This window comes from Capricornis sumatraensis, chromosome 1 (genome assembly GCF_032405125.1).
Source record: "Capricornis sumatraensis isolate serow.1 chromosome 1, serow.2, whole genome shotgun sequence".
NCBI classification, from domain to species: Eukaryota; Metazoa; Chordata; class Mammalia; order Artiodactyla; family Bovidae; genus Capricornis; species Capricornis sumatraensis.
Genome location: NC_091069.1, coordinates 174,889,031 through 174,910,437, shown reverse-complemented (window position 1 = coordinate 174,910,437; position 21,407 = coordinate 174,889,031). Strand labels below are relative to the sequence as shown.

At 44.6% G+C, this 21,407-nt stretch overlaps 1 protein-coding gene across 6 annotated transcripts in view; it reads right to left on the bottom strand.

Annotated features, from left to right (window-relative positions):
- Nucleotides 1–21,407, bottom strand: part of KALRN (kalirin RhoGEF kinase) — a 694,704-nt gene that overhangs the window by 626,764 nt on the left and 46,533 nt on the right. For 3 of the 6 annotated variants that reach the window (XM_068966292.1, XM_068966447.1, XM_068966584.1), the window contains exon 1: nt 3,342–3,408. The exons of the other annotated variants lie outside the window; for them this stretch is intronic. In XM_068966292.1, the coding sequence (XP_068822393.1) occupies nt 3,342–3,408 (67 nt within the window). Of the gene's footprint in view, nt 1–3,341; nt 3,409–21,407 lie in introns of those variants that run through there. 6 annotated transcript variants of the gene reach the window in all.

Genomic DNA, 21,407 nt, shown 5'->3' with positions numbered 1-21,407 from the left:
GCAAGAAAGCACGCAGGGACGCCTGTAAACTGCCTGCAATCATCCCACGAGCTACCAGAGGTGGTCGCTCCCACACATGGAGAAACACTGCCTAATGCGCTATGAATAAAGAGCAGCTGCCTTTTCACTCTTCCCCTTTTATGACCAAAAAAATTTTTTTAACTAAATGTAAACAAAGAAATGTAAACCCCCATCTCACTTGTCAGGTCCCCATGGTTACACTAACACTCAACACCAAAATGCAATGTTACTTCTCTTATACGCACACTCATGTTTTAGATCTGTATGGACACCCTTCTTTTGATGGACAGATCCCACCATACAAACCATCTCCGTAGTCACCATCTGAAAGCACAGAACATGATTGACAGAGTTGACAAGTGTCCAGTAACAAACACTGTAAAAACAGCGTCTGATATTAATGAAAGAAATCGTCAAAATCATCATGTCTGAGCAACCTGGCAGTTCATTCTCTTATAAATCCTCACATATAGTCAAGTCCTAGAAAACAACCCCTTTTATTTTCTTAAATCCTTACCCTTCATGAACAATGATGAGGGAGATAAAAGATTCATTTGCAATCACCAAGTATATGCATTGCCATTTCTTGGTAAAGTTTATTTCCGCTCCGTGATGGGTTCCAGTACTTTTCTCCCTTTTCCTAGGTGTGTCAAATCACAGATTCATTTATCCCCCAGTCACAGCCAAGAGAATGACTCAGGCTGGCACACAGCTTGTCGATTATTTCATTTTCCTGGGCTAAACTTATCATTTCCCACTTCTTCTTATTGCTTACTTATTCCCTCTTCACTTTCTTGAGGTCTGTTACTTTCAAAATGATATGAGGCATGACAATGATAAGGGTGAAACAACAAAATCCTAAAAAAAAAAAATGATGAAGGGAGCTAAATTCAGTTACACTAAAGACAGATCCCAGGGAAGTCTGTTCACTGCCCAGAAGGACAGGTTCATCATTCATCCATTCATTCAACAAATATTTATTGAGCATTTCCCATGAGCCAGCTCAGCCTAGCACACCATATTAAAGCATGCTGCAGTCTACACAAAGTTAGCTAACATTAGTTACTAGAGGAAAGTTGCTACATCTTAAAATCCTGCTTGAACATGGCTTCAGGCATCACACATGTACATGTATAATACTGTGATACTCATTAACTAGAACTGGGCAACATAATCAACAGTCACCACCCCCCAAACCTGGAAATAAGTTGCCCTCCACAGTCAGAAGCTGCTCACGTTAAAGAAAACCCTAGAGATACTGTTTATGAAAGACCATAAACTTTCCAAATATAGCCATACATGGTGATGAAACATTCATGGAAGAACACATCTGGAAAACAATGTTTTGGGGAGAGTTTAATTAGTTAATTCATAAATTTACTAACCTGACATTTCTAACAATGCCTGACACTTTTACATGCACTAACACAATAAATCTCCCCCAAATTCTATAATTATTATTAACATCTACCATTTTTCAAATTAGTAAACCTAGGGTCAGTTTGAGGGTAAATCATTTAATCAAGGGCACTTAGAAAGTAATGAAGCCAAAACTTGAACCCAAGTTTGCAACTCATGGATTCAAGCACTTTCTAAAAAATAAAACCAAATTATTATTAATGTAGCTTGTATATTAACATCTAGCTTTTTATAATTAGCATCATGTTAGCTTGAATCTTGTTTTAATTTCCATAAGTATAAATTATCTCTAAGCCTCTAACAACTCTTAATTGGACTTTTCTCAACTCCTGGTTATTAGATACCACATGTTCCTGTCTTTCCTAAGACGTCTGTAAGACAGTGAGAATCAACAGCATTGGTAAAGAAAACTAACACTCAAGGGGCACTTTTCTTCATGCCAGGCATGGAATAAGTATTTCACTTGTAGCTTTCCCTACAGCAACCCTCTGAGTTGGTGCTGCTGCTGTCATTACCATTTTCTTTCACAGTGAAGGAGGCACAGAGAGGTTAAGGAACTTGCCTAAGGCCACATGGATAAGGATGATTCCCACCTGTGGCCTCTCCTTCCCTGGTCTCTGATCTTCACCAGTAACAAGTTCTGGCTCTCTTCCTAACATTCTCATCTCATCTCAAGTCTGGCTCCCACTGGCCTGTTCTCAGTGCTAGTGAGAAGCTGCTTTTCAGATGTGCTGGTTTGGCTTCCTCCATCTTTGATTTCTCCCCAATAAGAGCCCTGGTTCACCTGCTGTGTGCAGCTCTCTGCTCCCCCCTGGTACTGACCTCCTGGCACACCTAAGACAATCCCCAGTACAGACGACCACACCCTGGGCTGGGCAGCAGAGCCTCCCCTAGGCCACTTTTTCCACCAGGGTTTCATCTCAGTCTTCCCAAAAATCTCTTAAAGGAGCCAACACTTTTAAAAATAACACTCAACACTGTTAAAAAAAATAAATAAATTACTCAACCAAGTTAACAGTGGCTCTTCCTTACAACAGAATGTCTGGATTTGCATCACATTACCAGGAGATTTTTATCACATGAATATTTGATGGTAAAATGTATTAAGGTCAGATTAACCTGAGGAATAGAATAAAACGGACTTTCCCTTCTGTTTCCACTAACTGCAAATTCTGTATGGCTCACCGATAACCCACAAAGGCAGCTGTCCTCCAGACAGGTGCCAGAGCTCCACGATGCTGAGGGGCCTCATAAGGAGGAAATGAACACTTACAAAGCACCTACTATGCACCAGACATTATGTCATGTGTTTTATAGGTATGAATGAACTAAGAATTCTGCAACAACCCCAGCATATAAGTCTCACCACGCCCATTTTACAGATGGGAAAACAAGCTCATAACGGTCTCATAAATCAGCCTAAGGTCACAGAGCTGGTGGTGGCAGAGCTGAGACGTGAGCCTGCATCTGTTTGCCCCCAGCTTCTTGCTCAGGGTTCCACCTAGAGTCCTGCAAGATGGAGCTTGCCTTTGACTACAGTACTGAGTTTGCTGATCAACCCAACAAGAAATGAGGTCCCAATATACACATGCTTCCCAAATGGCCCTGGGCTCCTGATTCCCAGCTGGGTCACAAATGTCCCCAGAAAAACAGCTGCTTTTTTTTTTTACTTTCTATGGGCTGGCTACTCATCTGTTTCATCCCCTCTTCTGTCTCCTTGCTCTCTGCTCCCTCCTCTACTGTGTCTTCCTGTGTGTGTGTGTGTCTGTTTCTGTGTCAGAAAGCTGTGTGTATATGCATGCCTTCTGCTTCTGTCTCTTACACACACACACACACATGCATGCACACACATTCTCACATCCATTCTCTCCCCCCCCCACCCCCCCCCCCCCCCGGAATACCTCGATCCAGCAGCCGGAGCAAGCGGAGATACCAAAGATACCACTGTTCCCAGAAGCGGTCCGTCATCCCCCCCTGAACTCATCCTTCACAGCCAGTCCCCTCAGCAGAGCCTCGTCCCACCACCGCCAACTTGAGGAGGCCGGAATTTCTTGACGCTGGGCTTGCGCGCAGCCTGCTCGAAGCAAATGCCTGCCTGCGAAGACAGCCACCAGTCCTCCCACACAGAGGCTGACTGTGCCGGGAGCCTGTTTCACAGCAACAAAGGAACAAGTGCGGAACACTGCCGCCTGGTGCAGACCAAGCCTGCAGGGGCCCAAAGGGAGGTCAAGAGACGCAGGGGCGGGCACCAGGGAGCACCTTCACAAAGAAGGGAGCGGAGAAGTGGTCTTGGGAATGAAACCGCACAGTCAAGGTCGTATCTTAGATGTCATTCCAGGATCTCCTGCCATCCTGGCTTCTCCTGCCTCCCATGCCAAAGGCCAGCGGCTCTCCTAACAGGAGACAGGGATAGGAAGCCAGGAACTCAGCCATCCTGGACTCTGAGGCCAGCCTACAAGAGCCAGAGCCTCACTGCCTTATTCCATGGAAACCACAGGCACCCCAGGCCCAAGGCTGCTGGACCCATGTGGCCAGAAAAAGGCCACAGACTCCATCTCCCTTGGTGGATCCTCTGTTAGAGTAGAGAGAGCACGGACTCCAGAGTCACATGGATATGGGTTCAAATCCTGCTACCACTTAACGGTTGCCTGGCCTTGATCACTTTACTCCAACCCAGCTTCCTCGCCTGGGAACTAGAGAGAACAGTATTTGCTTCACTGAGCTGTTATGAGGTTCCCAAGAAAGGAAGGACCTAAAGTTTCTGGTCCAGCACGTGGTGAATGGTGGTGCTCAAGGGCTCCTTTCCCCTTCTGCTCCAAGCCCTCTTTCTCTAGCCAGATCCTCAGCTCCCACAGCCCTTACATCCCATGCTTTCCCACCTCTGTGCACTGGCTCCTGGTCTTCCTGTCCAGAGCACGGCCATCCTATGGCCAAGTATTCACTGCGGCCAAGTCTTCCTGGTTTTACCAACACGTAGCTCAAATGCCACAGAGTCAGGCAGCCTTCCCTGGTCCTCCTTCCCATCTCCACTGCATTCCACTCCCTCCTTTGTACAAGACTCTGCTTCCTGACTCAGCCAAAAACTCCATGAAGACAGGATCTGCTCTGTGATCATCACTGAACCTTGAAGAGTCTTGAACTTTGCAAGTGCCTAAGTATTTACTAATTGAATGAGTGAAGAAGCAAATGTCTGTGCACCCCACATGGTTTTGTTTTTTAAGTTAGGAAAAGGAGTGGACTACAAGGGCCTCACTCCCTGAGCACCACCTAAAGCCTGTGGAAGGATGACAGGGCACCCTGGCCTTGAGGCTGTGCTCCCAGGTGACCAGAAGTCCTATTTGCATAAGTGAAATCAAGAGGACCCCAGGTCCAGAACAACTTTGGACTCCAAGCCTAAAAACTACCCAGCAGCCATGTGCGCATTCATCACTGCTTTCGCCCAGCCCAGGCCACGCCGGCAACGTCTTCTCACTGTTCCAGTAGAAATGCTGGCCTCCCAGGCCTCCTGGTCTCCATCTGGAAGCCGGCAGGAGCAGGCCTCCTCAGCGTCAGCTCTTCCTGGAGGCTCAGGCTTCCAAGATGACACAGGCTGCAGATTCTGACAGAATTCAGACTGAGGAGGAGGCCTGGCCTAGGGCAGGAGCTAGGAGGGAGAGGGAGAAGGCGAGCAGAGCCACGGTCTCCTCCACGCTGGCCCTGCCCCTGCTCCACCACGGCATCGTGGCTCCTTCAGGAAGGGCAGCACTGGGACCGAGCACACCCCTCCACCCAGAAGCTACCTCGCCGGCTCTCCTAGAGCTATTTTACTATTACCTTAAATGGACAAGACTCCAGTCTGTAGTTAACACAAGAATGCACACCCCTCCTCCTCTCTCTCCAGAGAGAAGTGCACTGACCCTTAGCCTCCCCCTCCTTCATGAATAACAGGCTTCATCATTCAGGTGTGGCCGGTACTTTTCATGCTCACAAAGAACTTTCACATCCATCCTCTCCCTTGGGCCTCTGAGCCACCCTGTGAGGTCTGTAGGATGGGACTCACTTTACCCAGTCTACATAAGGGAAAACCCACATGCCAAGAGGTTAAATAACTGACTTATGGCCAAATACCTAGTCGGTGGCTGGGCTGAAGAAGTGTGTGCCATCTGTCTCTCCCAAGGTGTTTCTGTGGCTCTGGATTGTTCTCTGGGGAAGTGTGATGTCTTTCATAGAGAAGTGGAGGCCCTCGCAGTAGGGCAGGACCCTCGGGCAGTGCTGACAGGCCACAAGCACAGGCTCAGCGGAGGGCCTGCATGTGGCCTCTTACCGAATGACAGCCTTTCGTTTTTTTCTTTGGCTCCGGGCTTCTGGCTGCCGAGGAAGGGCAGTCTCCAAATAAGAATGCCAAAAATGGCTCTGTATACCCTACTGGGGAGAGATCCGAGATGGGAGGCCTGCACACGTGGCTCCCACCTGGGTCTGAGGAGACCCAGAGATAGGCTTTGAAAAGAGCACCTGCTATGAGGCAGAAAGTCCCAGTGACCGTGTGGGAGCTGTGCTAACTAGAATACTCTGACCGGGCTAATGCTACTCTTCCATGTCCCATTCTTGGGCCTGGAGAAGGCAGCTGGCCCTGTTCCCCTCCTTCCAGTAATCAAGTGCCAATCATTCCACACAGCTTCGTTTTCAAAGACAGAAAGGGAATAAAGATGTTAACAACATGGGTGCAAGCACTGCCCCCACAAACTGTAAACATAAGAACGTAAGCGTCCCCTGTGGGGTCAGGCCCAGGATGAACCCATTCAGCCAGCAATTTCACTAAACATTGGCTTCAGCCCATCATGCTGGGCTCCCGGGAGCTCCTCGGTCCACCACTGCTCATTTCTCCAGCTCCCACAGAGCCTCATAAGCCTGCTTTCAATGCAGCCCATCCAGAAGAATAATACAGTGTTCCAAGAGGCTGTCAGAGTTGCCGTTTCGCTGCAGTGCAATTAGAATGGACGGGATATTGGCCAGGAAGGGGCCTTATTAGGTCTTGCTGTTGTTGTCACTTTGTCTTAGACAATACTCCTGCAGTGGCTCCTTCTTCCATCACGGTCAGAGCAAGCACGGTCATTCCTGTTGGCCAGGTTCCTGCAGCCCACCTGGCTGTTGCTAGGGGGACCCATTCTCAGAGGCAAGGAGCATCTCCAGGCCAGCAACAACCCGTCCATCCCAGAGGGCTGATGCCTGTCTGGATGATCACCAGAACATGGATGTGTTCCCTTCTCTTCCCTGTTCCTTCTTCCTACGTGGCACTGTTCTTTCTCCCGCTCTCTACCCGCCCCAACATGGAAACACTGTGTTCCCAATCAGATAACGCCAGCACAAGTGTATGGAGCAGAAGGCAAGCAGCACTGAGGGAGGGGAGAAGCAGTCACGTCCCAAAGCTTTCCCACTCATCTCCTGGGACGATGACCACTGTTCCCACAGAGGCACTGGCTGGCTTGTTGGACACACGGGGCTAGCTCACCAGGGAAGGTGGCAGTGTTGCTAGTCTGCATAGCAGAGCGAAGACTATCTCTGCCCGAGGAAGTGTGCTCCACCAGGCTGCCATTTTGCCCTGCAAGCTGTACTTCAGTTGCAACATGTATCACACACTCCAGCAGACACCATCCTCAGCCACCTCCCACACCACTTCTGTCCCCTTGGCGATGAGCACCCAAGTGGAGAAGTGAAGCCCTGTGACAACACATTCTCAGCAATGCCATCCATGGATGGGACGGACACTGGCCCATCTCTCCTGTGAGAGCCAGGTGTCCCCAAGTGAACAGGTTTCCTAGGTCCACACCTGAGGCCAGCACCTAAGACAGGTTATCACCTGTCATGCTGAAATTCAAGCCCACTTCTCCCAAGAGGCCTTTTCCAGCTAACCTCGTTCATTCTCTATCTCTGAGGTTCTCAAAGTTTAATGGGCAGCAGAATCACCTTAGAGGGTTGGTTATCCAGGCAGGTAACTCGGTCTCACTCCCCAAGGCCTGCATTTTTAACCAGCTCCCCAGATGAGTCTGAAACAGGGATCTGTCTGCTTCATCCCTGCTCTCCTCTCTTACTTCACTGAGCTATTCTAGTTGAATTCTAGACTGTACCCTGTTTCCCCACACACCCTCAGAGTGCAGTTAGAAGAATCTCCTGGAAGGTAAGGGGCCTTCAAAGCCCAGTAGAGGGTCCCAGACTGCAGAGTTGAGGAGCTGCCAGCCAGAAGGCTGAGAATCAGGCTCCTCTCTCCACAGGCTCCAGAGAGCATTCATCTGTACAATGGCTTTAAATGTCACCTCAAATATCAGGCTGGGTGGCAGGAGCGAAAGGCGGAAGCTCATTAGCCTGCCTTGGCCTGCTTTTGTGTGGCTTTCATCCGTGTTCACCTCCGACCTCCTCTGGGATCATTAACACTCCCTCGACTGGGGGAGCCTGAGCTCTTGGAAACGTCACACAGCCCTTCCCCACACTGGGCTCTACACCAAATCGCTAAGTCAGGGAAATGCAGTCCCTCCTGGACACCTCCCCAGAGCACTTATTCTTCCCTCACCAATCGCCAGAACCCCGTGTGGCCCCGACTCTCCTTCCACAGCATGCCACCCCAACACTGCCACCCTGGCCCCAAAAACCAAGCCGTGCCCTCATGCCTTTTCAAAGCTCACCCATCCTGGGCCTGTGAAAAGTATTACGATAAATAATCTCAGCCCCTCTAAGGTCTGCACAAGGAGAGCTTAATATTCAGACCCTCCGGGAATATTTACATTTTGGCAAAAGATAATGCCCTAGATCAAAGGAAAGAAAACAAAGAACAAAAACAAACCAAGCTTATAAATAGAACAGACTGATGGTTTGCCAGAGGTGGGCAATGGAGAGTGGGTCAAGTGGGTCAAAAGGTACAAACATCCAGTTATAGAAAAATAAACAAGTCATGGGGATGCAATGTACAGCATGGTGAAACTATAGTTAATAACACTGTACTGTATATGTGAAAGTTGCTGAGAAAGGAGATCTTAAAAGTTCTCATCTAAGGAAAAATATCTAACTATGTGTGGTGATAGATGCTAACTAGAATTACTGTGGTGATCATTTCACAGCATATACAAATCATTATGTTGCACACCTGAAACTAATATAATGTACTGTTGTATGTCAACTATATATCAACTTTTTAAAAAGGGAATTGGGAAAAAATAGTATATTTCTACCATCACGGGGAATGCTAACTTCTTTTTTTTTTTTTTGAGGATGTGTGTGTGTGTGTGTGTGTGTGTGTGTGTGTGTGTGTGTATATATATATATATATGGGCTTCTCTGATCGCTCAGTTGGTAAAGAATCTGCCTGCAATGCAGGAGACCCTGGTTCGATTCCTGGGTCAGGAAGATCCTGCTGGAGAAGGGATAGGCTACCCACTCCAGTACTCTTGGGCTTCTCTTGTGGCTCAGCAGGTAAAGAATCTGCCTGCAATGCGGGAGACTTGGGTTCAATGGATGGGTTGGGAAGATCCCCTGGAGAAGGGAAAGGCTTCCCATTCTAGTACTCTAGCCTGGAGAATTCCAGGGACTGTATAGCCCATGGGATTGCAAAGAGTTGGTATACATATATATATACATAAAGTCAAAAAGCTTAGTTTGTGCAAATTATGATCCAGAATGACATATATATTTATTCAATATTTTTTTTTAAAAAAGGAAGGGGAGTGGAAGTCCAGGCCTTGGATAAGCAGCAGGGGTGGGGTGTGTTGGGGACAAGGAGGAGGGTCCATGACTCTTCCCTAGCTCCATGGGCACGTGCCTATTGGGTGACCTGGTGAAGGCAACTCAAGGAAGCCGGTGCCTCCTTTGCCTCCCTCATTCATCCCGTAATCCCCCACTTCCTACCCAGAAAGAACATAGTTGACTGCCGTCTCCAAACCTCTAATTTAGAAAGTAGTTCTTCTTGAGGGAAAAAGTAAAACAATAAATAGAGTGGACACCTCAGAACCTGATCCCAGCAGCCCAGAAACCCAAGAGTTTATTATTGCCTCCTCTGTTTCCTTCACACCCGGCAGGGGTGCCTCCCTATTCCCTCTACTAACAGCAGCTGCTTCACCCATCAATCGAGGTGGTGTGACTCAGTGACCCAAGGGTCTTAGGTCTGGAGGCCTTTTGCCCCCCTGACATTTGGTTTCTCTTAACTCTTCCTCCCGCTTCTCAATTGCCACAGTTTACTGACTTGGAAAAACTCACAGATGTCAGTCACCACAGATGAAACCGCATGCCTCACTCAGCCTGTGGAGAGCCCTTGGTGTGGAGAATTGTCTCCCTTCTCTCTCTGTCCCACGCCTTCTCCATCTCCACCGAGAGCTATTCCAAATAGACTCCTCAGCATATCTTCCCAGGAAAGTCAGGCACCAGATGACAACTGTGGTTGATGATTTTGAATATGAAGTTCAACGGGGTCAAAAAGAGCCTACTGTATCATCAAAGAAATACTAAATTCTGACTAGCATATATCTAGAACTAAACATTTTTAAATATAATTGTTGGGTTTTTATTTTTTGGAAAATGTATAGTTTGTGTTTGTTCCATAATGTAAACCACTATTGCATCAGAATATTTGACTCACTGGAATGCCCTGACACTCACCCCAAGACACACACACACACACACAGAAGCACACTAGGCAATTTGAATTCTCTCTTCCTTGACTCTTATTTTTAAAAAGAAAAGAATCAATTGCCATGATCACTTTACTTTTCACGAAATAAATTCTGCTTATGGATCTTAAAAATAAGCAATTTCCATAAATTCTAGAACTAATCCCTGTATGATCTGTTTATTCAGTTAATATAAAGCCTGCTAAGGTTAGGAATTTCCACAGTTAATTGTGATCCACACGGTCAAAGGCTTTGGCATAGTCAATAAAGCAGAAATAGATGTTTTTCTGGAACTCTCTTGCTTTTTCCATGATCCAGCAGATGTTGGCAATTTGATCTCTGGTTCCTCTGCCTTTCCTAAAACCAGCTTGAACATCAGGGAGTTCATGGTTCACGTATTGCTGAAGCCTGGCTTGGAGAATTTTGAGCATTACTTTACTAGCATGTGAGATGAATGCAATTGTGTGGTAGTTTGAGCATTCTTTTGCATTGCTTTTCTTTGGAATTGGAATGAAAACTGACCTTTTCCAGTCCTGTGGCCACTGCTGAGTTTTCCAAATTTGCTGGCATACTGAGTGCAGCGCTTTCACAGCATCATCTTTCAGGATTTGAAATAGCTCCACTGGAATTCCATCACCTCCACTAGCTTTGTTCTTAGTGATGTTTTCTAAGGCCCACTTGACTTCACTTTCCAAGATATCTGGCTCTAGATTAGTGATCACATCATCATGATTATCTGGGTCGTGAAGATCTTTTTTGTACAGTTCTTCCGTGTATTCTTGCCACCTCTTCTTAATATCTTCTGCTTCTGTTAGGTCCATACCATTTCTGTCCTTTATCGAGCCCATCTTTGCATGAAATGTTCCCTTGGTATCTCTAATTTTGTTGAAGAGATCTCTAGTCTTTCCCATTCTGTTGTTTTCCTCTATTTCTTTGCATTGATCGCTGAAGAAGGCTTTCTTATCTCTTCTTGCTATTCTTTGGAACTCTGCATTCAGATGCTCATATCTTTCCTTTTCTCCTTTGCTTTATTGACTATGCCAAAGCCTTTGCCTGTGTGGATCACAATAAACTGTGGAAAATTCTGAAAGAGATGGGAATACCAGACCACCTAACCTGTCTCTTGAGAAATCTGTATGCAGGTCAGGAAGCAACAGTTAGAACTGGACATGGAACAACAAACTGGTTCCAAATAGGAAAAGGAGTACGTCAAGGCTGTATATTGTCACCCTGCTTATTTAACTTATATGCAGAGTACATCATGAGAAACGTTGGACTGGAAGAAACACAAGCGGGAATCAAGATTGCAGGGAGAAATATCAATAACCTCAGATATACAGATGACACCACCCTGATGGCAGAAAGTGAAGAGGAACTAAAAAGCCTCTTGATGAAAGTGAAAGAGGAGAGTGAAAAATTTGGCTTAAAGCTCAACATTCAGAAAACAAAGATCATGGCATCCGGTCCCATCACTTCATGGGAAATAGATGGGGAAACAGTGGAAACAGTGTCAGACTTTATTTTGGGGGGCTCCAAAATCACTGCAGATGGTGACTGCAGCCATGAAATTAAAAGACACTTACTCCTTGGAAGAAAAGTTATGACCAACCTAGATAGCATATTCAAAAGCAGAGACATTACTTTGCCCACTAAGGTCCGTCTAGTCAAGGCTATGGTTTTTCCTGCAGTCATGTATGGATGTGAGAGTTGGACTGTGAAGAAGGCTGAACGCCGAAGAATTGATGCTTTTGAAGTGTGGTGTTGGAGAAGACTCTTGAGAGTCCCTTGGACTGCAAGGAGATCCAACCAGTCCATTCTGAAGGAGATCAGCCCTGGGATTTCTTTGGAAGGAATGATGCTAAAGCTGAAACTCCAGTACTTTGGCCACCTCATGTGAAGAGTTGACTCATTGGAAAAGACTCTGATGCTGGGAGGGATTGGGGGCAGGAGGAGAAGGGGATGACAGAGGATGAGATGGCTGGATGGCATCACTGACTCGATGGACATGAGTCTGAGTGAACTCCATGAGTTGGTGATGAACAGGGAGGCCTGGCGTGCTGCGATTCATGGGGTCGCAAAGAGTCGGACATGACTGAGCGAGTGAACTAACTGACGAACTAAGGTTAGGAAAGGGCCTGAGCTGAATCAGACCGACTGAGTTCAAATCACAAGTCTTTTTCTGACTGACTAGTAACTTGAGGCAAATCACTTCACTTCCCTAAATCTCAGTTTCTTCATCTTTGGATGAAGATAAGGCTGACCTTACAAAATCTGAACAACCTGCATGAGGGAAAAACAAAATAACATGTATGAAATATTAAGTACTGTAACTAACACAGCAGGTGCATTCTCCTACAACAGACAACAAGCTCGTGCCAGTTGAACTTAGCAATCCATGGGATCCAAATGGACAAACACACCAGTTTATTAAAAAAAGACAATGTCAGTTTTGCCTCTGAGGATAGCTGTAAGCCAAGTGGACCTTGTGAAGTGCTGAGTTAGGGACAAGTCAGGACTCCATATCCCGCAGCTCTCCACCTGCCCTTCAGGTAGAGGCAGATTCCTACATCTTACTTGCCCAAATGCCCCAACTCATTTGGCTTCTTCCCTCTGCCCTAACACAGGTTGCAAAGATCCAAGAGAGAGTCAATAAGAAAAAATCCTTTGACTATGTCCACATGAAATATGTGGATGACTCTCAGTACTGAGGAGACGGAAAACTTTTTGGAGTTCCCTGATATAGTTTCCATGTAGTAAATGCCAATGATTTGGCTTCCCTAAAAGTCCATCAAGCCTGACCTCACAGCATGCATATGAGAAAGCCTAGTTAAAGATATCCATGTAAAAAAAAAACAACTACTATAAAACTCCAAGAAGAAAAACGGACAGTCTTAGGGTAGAAAGTTTTTCCTAGGCAAGACACAAAGCTCAGCTCACATATATGCATTCTTTAATCTCTGAAGGAAGATACAAGTCACCTAAGGAGACCAGGGGATGGAGAACAGTATTGAAAGGAATACTTCTCACTGAATATCTATTTAAACCTTTTGAATTTTGACCCTTGAACTGTACCTAACTTTTTAAAGAACATTTTAAGATAATGGAGTCAAGAATAAATGTAACTGTTCTTAGAGTCTGGCTTCCATGCTGAGAGAAGACAAAGCCACATGGAAAGACCACATGAAGGAGAACCAAGGACCCAGGCTGAGAAGCCCAGCTCATCTCAGCCCCACCCATGCCAGCTGCCATCCACGTGAGTGAGGTCACTTTTGAGCTTCCTGCCTTTCCAGCACCATGACAGACACCACGTAAAGCAGAACTGCCTACTCGAGCCTCACGATCAGGGAAATGGTAAATTGTTGGTGTAAGTCACTAAGACTGAGGGTGGTTTGTCACAGTGTAAAGATAAATGAAGGTGGGAGTCATTGGTGATTGGAGACAAAGCCACAAGACTGGCTGAGATCACAAGGAAGTATTGAAAAGGACTGTACCTTTAATTTCATCTTGAAGACAAAAGCATGTCTAGTCTCAGGATCATACCTATCTGTCCACCTATCTTAGAATTTGAATTCTGAAGGCAGAATTGTTACAGGGATGTCTAATTAATTGCTTGCTTGAATTAAAAAAAAAAACACAGATTTTCTCTACAGGAAGTAAATATATCTGATTTGGCTACTTGTTTTGACAATGAGAGATACCTTTTCCAATTCACTAAATATGCAGCTCCAAGATTTTTAAGAAAACATATTTAAAGCCTGTTTATAAATCTACAATGTGCTAGAAAATATTTTATTTGCAACCACTTAAACTTATGGTTTTAAAAAAATGTTTAATGTCAACTTAGATGTATCAGGGGAGTATATGGTTTTTAATATTCTTTTAGGGCATACATAAACAGAAAAAGTCTAAAGCCCACTGAGGTATATATCTTAATACTCGGCAATTGTTAAAAACGATAGTTTTCCACAAATAGATATGAAAAGATCTTCTAAACATACTGTTGGGCTAAAAATGCAAGGTATAGAACAATGCAGTTAGTGTTTACTCACTTTCAATAAGAAAATGGTATAGTAAGTACAGATTCAGATTTGCCTATATTTTCAGAAAGAAGCACTGGAAGGATTCATAAGAAATAACACTGATAGTTACCTATGGAAGGAGTGGATTGGGTAGATAGGCATAAGGTCATATTTGATACTGTATTGATTTTTGAGCAATATGAATGTATTATATTCACAGATTTTTTAAGTCTTCAGGAGGAAAAAGGAATATATAAAATTATAAAAACATGAACAACATTAAAAGATAATCTAGGAGACAAATATATGCTTCATTGCAACAAAACATTACATAAAAGATTAAGATCTCAAATTTACAAAGAGCTCCCAAAAAAAACAGAAAGAAAAAGGTAAACCACCCAGTATAAAATGAGTCAAGAACATGAACAGGAAATTTACAGAAGAAGAAACACAAATGATAGATAAAAAGTAAAAAGATGCTAACTTCTACTAATGATCAGAGAAATGCAAATTAAAGCATAACAGCCGGCCATATTTCACCTATCGGATTGGAAAATGTATATACATAACATGGCAGAAGAGTATATTGATATAATGCTTTTAGAAATTAATTTGGCAGTACCTATCAATATTCATAAAGTGCACAACCTTCAATTCCAGCAATTCTACTTACAAAACTCTCACAATTACCAAAATGCTTCAGTATATTCTGTAAAAACTAGCAAGAAAGAATCGGAGATAACCTAGAAATCCAACAACAAGGAACTGGTAAAATAAACCGATATAATTATTGATACAATCTGCATTAGGCTTTGAAACCACTATAAAGGACACGGAGTTTTACATATAGTGACAATTTAAGGATGTCCATGAGATATTGTATATGTGAGAGAATAAATTTGCAAGATAATTTGAAATAATTTGTACTAGTCCATTTTTTGTGAGAAAAGATAGACTATAAATACACACATAGACACTATGAGTATGCATTTCAATGTGCATAGAAAAGGAGTTCTGGTAGGAGATTTACCAAACTGTTAACAGTGATTATCCCTAGGAGATGGGAGTAAGTGGTTAGAGAATTATATTTTATGCAATTTTATATCCTTATAATTTTTTTACCATAAGCATTCATTACTTTGGTAATTTTGAAAGCATTTAGGCTGACTGAAGTAGCAGCTGGGCTTTTTATGAAAAATGAGAGCTCCCTCAGGGCCAGGACAGCAAGTTCCTTCTCCACTTCTCACTCACAGGGTCTTGAATGTGAGATGATCCACAGAGAACCCACAGGCCACTGGAACCAAGTCCCTGGACTCATGCACCCATCCCCTGACCGGCAAAGGCAGCTCATCCCACACTTGGCACCACTCCTTGCTCACCACAGGGATGGGCTAGGTGCTTTGTGACCTCAGCGAGCACTCAGCACAACCCACCTCTTCTCAGCCCACTCACTCATCAGCCCCTTAGACCACTTGTGGGACTTTAGTCAGAGATGGCAACTATGTTTCATATCAAGTTCCAGCTCTGCTGCTGCTGCTGCTAACTCACTTCAGTCGTGTCCGACTGTGCGACCCCACAGACGGCAGCCCTCCAGGCTCCCCTATCTCTGGGATTCTCCAGGCAAGAACACTGAAGTGGGTTGCCATTTCCTTGTCCAATGCATGAAAGTGGAAAGTGAAAAGTGAAAGGGAAGTCGCTCAGTCATGTCCAACTCTTAGCAACCCCATGGACTGCAGCCTACCAAGTTCCTCCCGTGGGATTTGCCAGGCAAGAGTACTAGAGTGGGTTGCCATTGCCTTCTCCAGCTCTAGTCAGAGGCAGTAATTGTCCAGAGCTTGTGTTAAACAGTTACTATCTTCCCCTTGTATCAATACATATCTTTAAGACTATGTAGTTAAAAAAAAAAAAAAAAAAACACTGAGGCCACAGACAGGATGAATGTGGAAAGAGTGGCACTGCCAATTAGTGGCGCTGCCAAGATGAGGCTGGAAGGGCCGTGGCAGGCAGACTGGCAAGTCGGCCATCCTTGCCCTTGAACGGTGGGCTCTGACTCACCGACACGGATACTCTCAAACCCACTGTCTCTACTGGGAGTGTTGTCACTCACACGGTGAGGACTGAAGAGGGGCTGAGGGTGAAGGGAGGTGACAGCTGATTGTGGCTGTCATAAGCGCTGCGTCCATCAGAAGACAGAGTGGAAGCAAGGAGAGCCTGAGGAAGGGGAAGGAGTCACTAAAAGACAGAGATGTGACCCAAACAGCTGCAGATAGAAGGCTCCAAACATCCAGGTACAGTGCCAGCCCAGAGACTGGGTCCCATCTGTCAGGTCTTACCGAGTTCCTTGACCCGAGGACACGCAACTGTGTCCACATAAGAAGATGCCTTCACAATTGTGAACAGTTCAAGTGCCCTGTTTCTTGGGAATTCACTGATCTTCTCTATCCCCACAACCAAAACCAGAAAAACCCAAAGCCAAAAAAATCTCAGAACTTCACGTGTTGTAACTAAAAACACTCAATAAACAAAGCCAGTCTTTGGGCTCCCTCCGGGAGTAATTGTCTAAGAATGCTTCTTTGCTTTTCAGCTGGTGAGAGAGAGACAGACGTGCTAAGGCTGTAAGGAGCTCATCTTGAAAGCATTAATTTTTCCAAGCACCAACGTGCAGTTCCTGTGCTTTTCCTGAGCAAGTGGCAGCAGGCTGTGAGGAGGCTGCAAGGACACCTCTCTGAGCAGGGTCTGCCTGAGCGAGTTTGGAGGAAGGGTCACAACCTGCCACAGGGAGGGGCTGCATAAGGCCTGTGGGGCACTCAGGCTTTGGGGTGGATCACTCAATTCCAAAACGGGAAGGAAGCAAGCAGAAGCAATACCTCTACCTCTTTTCAGGCCCATTCTCTAGGGGCCCGGTAGTGACCAATTGAAATCTTCTTCTTCCTCACCCATCCCTCACCACCTGTAGCCCTGACAATCACATCCAGTGGCCAAGCATGGGGAGAGGGTATCCAGCTTGTGGGTAGAGGTCTTTATACCAGTTCTCCTTCTTCTCTCCCCGTCTCCCTCATTAGGGATGGAAGTCTACCGTGGAGGCTGCAATCTGGTCACACACGGTTTATTCTTTGTTGGCCCAGGTCCATTCTCCCTAGGAAGCTGAGGACCCTCTGCTCTTCAGTCTGTTCACAGAGGACAAGACACAATGAACCATCTACAGCAGCAAAGGGAAGTCTCATTGTCTGCCTGATGGAGGCAGATGTGACAATTAGGATGTACCGGAAGTCCTGACCATCTTCACTAGATATTCTCCAAGCAGACTGCTATCACAGGGGCTTGTCCATATCCAGCAGCATGCCTGGATTCCCAGTGGGGATCAGTGACCAACCCCTCCCAAGCTTAAATGCTGTATCACCATCAAGACTACATATGCCAGTCTACCACTGACTAGCTGTGCGAGGTTGCTCAAGGTACTGCACCTCCAGTACCTCTGTTTTCTTATCAGTAGAATGAGGATGATAATAGCATTTAAATAAGTTAACAAATACAAAAGAATTAAAGGAGTACCTGGCACACAGTGAGTACTATATACATGTTCATGATTAATATTATCATTCTTATGAACTTCCAGCTTTCGCACTCCATCTCGGATAGCTATTTCAGGCCATTGCACGTGCTCTTCCCAAGCTTTGGAATGCTGTCTCCTACCTGTCATTATCTAAGCTATCTGTGCCAACTCTCTAGTCTCTAGAAGGCCTTCCCTGCCCCATCCAGCTGAGCTGGGTACCCTGTTCTTCCTCAGTGTCAATATTAAATCCATTTTATATCATACTGTACTTCCAGTTGTCTATGTCTCCTCAACCAGGTCCTGTTCACTTCTGTATCCCTTAGTGCCTGTCACAGAGAAGGCAATTGATAAACATGTGTTCAGTGAATGAATGAATGAGGAATAGAAAAAGGAAAGCTTTCGTTTATTCAACAAGCATTAAATAGGTGCCTACTCTATGTTCTATCCTGGACTATGCCTGGAAATACAGGAAGAAGCAGGATACCCGAGGGGCTCCCCAAGAACTCACAGTATGGAAAGCAGAATTTCTACCTTCCAGCTGTAACTCAAGAGAAAAGAGGGGGTATGTGCAGCCCTGCCCAAGGCAGGTGATCACTAGGTCCCAGAGGGAAGAAGTGGTTCTTGGAGGGAAATACGGTTTGCCCAGAGTGGATCTGTTTAACTTGAAGCAGACAATGGAAGCCCTGAACATAAGATTCTATTTATTTTCCCTGTATTGGAAGGATAAATGTAGCTTTGCAAGACCTATGAAAAACAAACGGTAGATTCTTCCTTATGAGGGTGGTTTATTTACCCAGGTACTATTCATCAACGTCTTCCTAGAGCAACACGGTCATATCATTGCGTCCATGCTGTCTGCAGACTACCTTTACCAGACTGTAAACTCCTGTGGGCAGAGCCCATAGTTGGTGCCTTTTTGCATCTCACCCCACTCCCACCTGCCATTAGCAGCTAGTGCCGGCACAGCACCATGTCCAGGGTAAAGGAACGCTGCAGCGTGCACATGAGGAACAGCTCGCTCATTTCATATCATTTCTTCCCTTCTGCACTTCTCACTATGTGTTTACCTTTGTTTTGTTTATCAGCTTAAGGGACAAGAAAAAAGAAACATCAAGAGTAAAAGGAGTGTTTGTTGTTCCTTCTGTTTTTCTCTTCTGAAGCAGAACTGACACCACCACTATCCCATCCTGCAAATAAAGATGGCTGCGGGATTTTGGAGATCTACCTGGCTGTAACTCTACCAGAAGCCTCTGACAGCTCAGGCCCACTGACGAAGAAAAGGAAATAGAATTTCCACTTATAGTAAGAAAAAGTCAAAGCAACTTTTTCCTTGGAGATTACATCATAGATATTTGAGGTTATGTTTTTCCATACTGGATGCCCTAAAAATGAGCTTCTTTTCCTGAATGAAAAGTCAAAGCCTGGCTACCACCAAAAGGGCGACAGAGCTCCCAAACCCCAGCCTGGGGAACAGAGAGCCTCCAAGGACCACCACCCTGTGGTTGCAGCGATGTGACCACACATCTGTCCCGGAGGATTTTCAGAGTTGCAATGCCTTCATCACTCGCTCCAGGACTCTGGTCCCACCATCCCTCTTATCTTGAGGATTGTCTGTGGGCATATAAACACAAATTTCCAAGCCAGGTAAAAGTGAGCTGGAAATTACCTGCCTCATCATTTCCATCATTCTTACAAATAAGGCAGATTAAGCTAAAAAGGTCTGTAACTCAGACAAGGTCCTTCTACAAGAACTGAACAGAGAAAACATGTGTCCATGGTTGTGCATCATGTCCATGCACCTACACCTGTGGATGTGTCCACGTGATTATATCTCTGTATATCTCTGAACAATACTGGAAATATAACCCGAGGCACTGAGCTGATCACTAAGGCTGCTATGTCTCTGCCACCAGACACAGTCTCCCTGGAGGACCAAAACTGGTTTGAGAACATATATGGAAGAAGGGTAATTTGATAACAGATAGTTTGTTTTCCTAATATCTTTGAGATGGAAAGTACTCTTCCAGAGGTACACACAAACACTGCTCATTAAAGTGTTTCCCGCATATACTTTAAATAACTCTCATCTTGAGCAATGCGTATCATCTTCATTTCCCTCCATGACAGGCCTGTGAGGGTGGGTGGGCAGGAGAACAGCATAAAGTATGTGCCTGGATCTCTGCTAAACCTTCGGCAAATGTCCTCCACAGTAGTCTTATAGATAAGATGGTGAAAAATGAACAGGATAAGAGTAGAGTTGGGTGGGATTACTGCAGACAAATTGCAGAACCCAAAGAGTGTTTATTAGGACGATACAGTGAGCTTTGGGTAGGATACAGGTCTCTGGTGGTAGCCACAAAGCTCTTTCCTTGACTGCTGCATTTTGACTTAAAAAGAAAATAGTTTCTAAGATGACAAGATGAAAGATATGCCTGATGGTATGGACAGATGACATAAAACTGGTATAGTGAGGTTAATACTGTAAGAGATGACCAAAATCAATAAGTAAATTTATCTCACTAGATTTGAACACTAGGGAATTAACAAGGGCAAGCTTTACGCATGAGATCTACATTTTAAAATTAAAAAAATGTACCTATTACTCAGCTCAGCAATTCCAATCTTTTGTATCTACCCTAGAGAAATAATTCCCCATGTGCATGCTTGTTCATGAATGTTCACTGCAGCACTGTTTATAATGGTAAAAAATTAAAAAAAGAAACAATAGAAGAATTGCTAAGCCAACTATGGAATATCCACAATGAGAAATACTATCTGGAAGATTTTCAAGACATGTCATTGCATGAAAAAAAAAAAGTTGCAAAATGATATAAAAGCCCTATATGTTAACCTCAGACATATATACACAAAGAGATAATTTCCACAGATAGATAGACATATATGTAAATACATGGAAAGGAGGGAAAGTCCCTGATATCTGCTACCAGGATCTACCTCCAGGGAGAAATTAAGTTGGTATGAAGTAAAAAGGGGCTTTGACTTTACTTGTAACATCCGAAATTGAGAATGTATTGTGTTAAACTATGTGACTTAGCTTTCATTTTACAGTCAAGTCTTGCTTTTAGCTTTTAAAAAAAAAAAAGCTCAAAAATATGGGGAAGGACACAAATTCTTGGGTTTTCCATTACCACAAATGTAAGAGGGGTCAGCACTGTCAGACTGCAGAAAGTTAATTCACACTATCCAGAATGCATCTGAAGCCTAGTGCCCAGGCAGCCTGCAAGGACCAGGGATCACTTAGCTGATCAAGTCTGCAGTGCTGTGCTGGATCGAAGCCTGGCAGCACAATTAGGCAGGGACACTGACAAAGTAGAAAGCAGCTAAAGGAAAGAAATGCCTACAGAGAGCCTGAAAAGCATGACTTCACAATAAAGACTGAAGGAACTACAACTGTTTAACCTCAAAACAAGATCATGGGGAGACAGACAGGCTGCTTCCAATATTTGAAGGGTTATAATGCAGATGACAAAGCAAACTTATTTGGGGTTTTTCCAGAGGTAAAAACTAGGATAAATAAAAACAGGTAATTCTACCTATGAAACATGAATAAAAAGAAGAAACACTCTGATAGAATGAATGGCAACAGAACAGTCTGTCAAGCAAGATCATGAGCTTCCTGTTATTGGAGGCATTCAAGTAAGAGAGTCTATGTGAAAAGATACTGGATTTCATTAGAAGCAAAACTACGTGATCTATAAGATCCCTAACAACTCTAATATTTTACGACTCTATATTTTGGCTGCA